Raw genomic sequence first — 3,726 nt, forward strand, 5'->3', positions numbered from 1 at the left:
AGGGCGGGTGTGGGGGGGGCTTTGAAGGGAAGGTTTGGGCCCCCTCTAAAAAGTTGAGCACTCGGTCACGGATGGAGAGCCCGACAGTGTCAGAGGAGGGGACCCGGCGGCATAGCTCATCCTGCTGGGTGAACGTTCCCTCCTCTCTCGGCCGGCCTCCATCACCAAGATGGCCGCCGGCAGGCGTCAATCAGATGGCCGCGCATGCGCGATGACAAGACGGCTGGGTGTCACCCAGTCTGGAGTTCAGGTGACACCCGGCCTCGGGACGCCCCTGCTGGAGGTGTTGGGGAACTGTAGTAGAGAGAAATCGTCTCCTGCGCTGCCGGATCGGGCTGTGCTGTGTGACAGAGCTGTCTACATCTCAGGGCTGGATAGACCAATACAAATCCTGTGGCAGGTAATCCCGATGCCACACGTGTCTTTTATCTGTGTAAGTAGCTTTTTGCTGGAGTTCGGCGTTCACTCTTCATGATGTAAGAAAATCTGTTTTTTTTAATGACTTTCTGAAGATGTTTTTCGGTTAAAAACCTTAAAATATCCAATGCCACAAAAGGAGAAGTAATGGGTCACATGGGGCCCCGGAGACGCCCGCTTGAGGTGCCCGGCCTATAGGATTAGATGTGGCCTATCACAGAATGCCAAGTGTTCCTCTACATGGAGCACAGAGTCCTCACCCGATCTGTGTGTGTTCCCCCCCCGTGTAGGTTGACTGACAAAGCGGTGAAGGATTACGCGGTGTACCGTTCCAGTCTCCTGTTCTGGGCATTGGTCGACCTCATTTATAACATGTTCAAGGTGAGTGACGACGTTTTTCATTGAAGTTTTAACGAGCTGACAAGACGGGGAGCCGCTTTAATAGGTTGCCCAACGTTGGGATGGTCTCGTTTTACAGGGTTCAGTACAAGGAGCAGTTATGACATCTCAATGATTCACTTATAGCTGGAAGGTGGATGTGGAATGCGTCCCAAATGGGAAACCGGAAGGCTGGCTGGTGGGTGAGAGGAGTTCAGAGATGAAAGGCAGAGTAGATGGGTAAAGGGGGGTGTGGGGGGCGGTCTACAGCTGGGGTAGTCATTTTGAGTGGTCGAGGTCAGTCAATGGGACCTGCTGGTGGGTTAGAGGTGACGGATAACGTCACCGGTCCCACATTCCAACCCAATCACAATCTTTGATAGAACACCGGATCAGTTTCTACGTGCCATGTGAATACTTTCAAACGGCATTAGAATGGCCTTACATCCCCCACCGTCAGTAGCTACTGATGACCAGTCAGTGGCGGAGATGTGAAGATGTGCAGACAGCAGAGACTTTGTATTCGGCTATTATTCACAATGGGATATGAGCTGCATGTAAATGTGAAGAAACCTTATAAATAAAGGCTAAAAAATTCAATTTATATACTGAATACGATCATTTTATGTATCCAACCCATTCAGATATCATTATATCCCCATTATTTATATATATATAAACGGTTTCACTATAGTCGGCCTTCAAGTATTATAAAAAGAAATGAATGAAATAATTTTGTGTTGAATGTATAAGCAGAAAGTATACAGCTGTGTCCCCGTAGCCACTGGTTGGTCTCCTCTGCTCTCCTCACTATGAAGGTTTGGGTTGCTATTGAATGGCAGGTTTGGGGGTGGGACTGAAATGGAAGGTTGGTGTTGATGGTTGGGGTTGGCATTGAATGGCAGGTTTGGGGTTGGCATTGAATGGAAGGTTTGGGGTTGGCATTGAATGGAAGGTTTGGGGCTGGCATTGAATGGCCGGTTTGGGGTTGGTGTTGATGGCAGGTTGGCATTGAATGGCAGGTTTGGGGTTGGCATTGAATGGCAGGTTTGGGGTTGGCATTGAATGGCAGGTTTGGGGTTGGCATTGAATGGCAGGTTTGGGGTTGGCATTGAATGGCAGGTTTGGGGTTGGCATTGAATGGCAGGTTTGGGGTTGGCATTGAATGGCAGGTTTGGGGTTGGCATTGAATGGCAGGTTTGGGGTTGGCATTGAATGGCAGGTTTGGGGTTGGCATTGAATGGCAGGTTTGGGGTTGGCATTGAATGGCAGGTTTGGGGTTGGCATTGAATGGCAGGTTTGGGGTTGGCATTGAATGGCAGGTTTGGGGTTGGCATTGAATGGCAGGTTTGGGGTTGGCATTGAATGGCAGGTTTGGGGTTGGCATTGAATGGCAGGTTTGGGGTTGGCATTGAATGGCAGGTTTGGGGTTGGCATTGAATGGCAGGTTTGGGGTTGGCATTGAATGGCAGGTTTGGGGTTGGCATTGAATGGCAGGTTTGGGGTTGGCATTGAATGGCAGGTTTGGGGTTGGCATTGAATGGCAGGTTTGGGGTTGGCATTGAATGGCAGGTTTGGGGTTGGCATTGAATGGCAGGTTTGGGGTTGGCATTGAATGGCAGGTTTGGGGTTGGCATTGAATGGCAGGTTTGGGGTTGGCATTGAATGGCAGGTTTGGGGTTGGCATTGAATGGCAGGTTTGGGGTTGGCATTGAATGGCAGGTTTGGGGTTGGCATTGAATGGAAGGTTTGGGGTTGGCATTGAATGGAAGGTTTGGGGCTGGCATTGAATGGCAGCTTTGGGGTTGGTGTTGATGGCAGGTTGGCATTGAATGGCAGGTTTGGGGGTGGCATTGCATGGAAGGTTTGGGGGGTGGCATTGAATGGCAGGTTTGGGGGTGGCATTGCATGGAAGGTTTGGGGGGTGGCATTGAATGGCAGGTTTGGGGGTGGCATTGCATGGAAGGTTTGGGGGGTGGCATTGAATGGCAGGTTTGGGGGTGGCATTGCATGGAAGGTTTGGGGGGTGGCATTGAATGGCAGGTTTGGGGGTGGCATTGCATGGAAGGTTTGGGGGGTGGCATTGAATGGCAGGTTTGGGGGTGGCATTGCATGGAAGGTTTGGGGGGTGGCATTGAATGGCAGGTTTGGGGGTGGCATTGCATGGAAGGTTTGGGGGGTGGCATTGAATGGCAGGTTTGGGGGTGGCATTGCATGGAAGGTTTGGGGGGTGGCATTGAATGGCAGGTTTGGGGTTGGTATTGAATGGCAGGTTGGGGTTGGTTTTGATGGTTGGGGTTGGCATTGCATGGAAGGTTTTGGGGGTGGCATTGAATGGAAGGTTTGGGGGGTGGCATTGAATGGAAGGTGTACGGTGAATGTCATGTGACAATTTTCCCCCCTGTTTTGCATTGTAGAAGGTACCCATCAGTAACACGGAGGGAGGCTGGTCCTATTCCCTGGCAGATTACATCCGTCTCAATGACATGCCCATCTACGAGGCGGCAGACAAAGCCCTGAAAACCTTCCAGGACGAGTTCATGGCTGTGGAGTCCTTTTCAGAGTTCATCGATGTGGCTGGTGAGTACCTGTCATTTGTCGGCATAGAGGGGAGTGCTCTGTAGGAACGGGTTCAGGACTGAACGGGCCGGGGTCATTAAACCTTGGCTGGCCCGACCCCTGTGCACTGACTATGGTGACCCCGTACTCCAGGGGTGGGGAGTCTACCTATCATAGCGATAGGTCAGTAGGAATATGGGGGGTGGGACTAAGTAGCAACCTCTAGAGCAGGGGTAGCAAACCTCCGGCCCTCCAGCTGAGGTGAAACTACAAATCCCATGATGCATCTCTCTTCGCGAGTCATGTCTGCGGCTGTGAGAATCTTGCAATTCCTCATGGGATTTGTAGTTCCACCACAGCTGGAGGGCCGGA

General features: G+C 51.4%; 1 protein-coding gene across 1 annotated transcript in view; it reads left to right on the forward strand.

The window, feature by feature from the left end:
- UBR4 (ubiquitin protein ligase E3 component n-recognin 4) overlaps positions 1-3,726 on the forward strand; it is a 103,213-nt gene that overhangs the window by 98,651 nt on the left and 836 nt on the right. Inside the window, 2 exon segments of the mRNA XM_018558168.1 lie at positions 708-798; positions 3,213-3,375. Of these exon segments, the coding sequence (XP_018413670.1) occupies positions 708-798; positions 3,213-3,375 (254 nt within the window).

Source organism: Nanorana parkeri, unplaced genomic scaffold (genome assembly GCF_000935625.1).
Source record: "Nanorana parkeri isolate BGI_ZX_2015 unplaced genomic scaffold, ASM93562v1 scaffold323, whole genome shotgun sequence".
Classification (NCBI taxonomy): Eukaryota; Metazoa; Chordata; class Amphibia; order Anura; family Dicroglossidae; genus Nanorana; species Nanorana parkeri.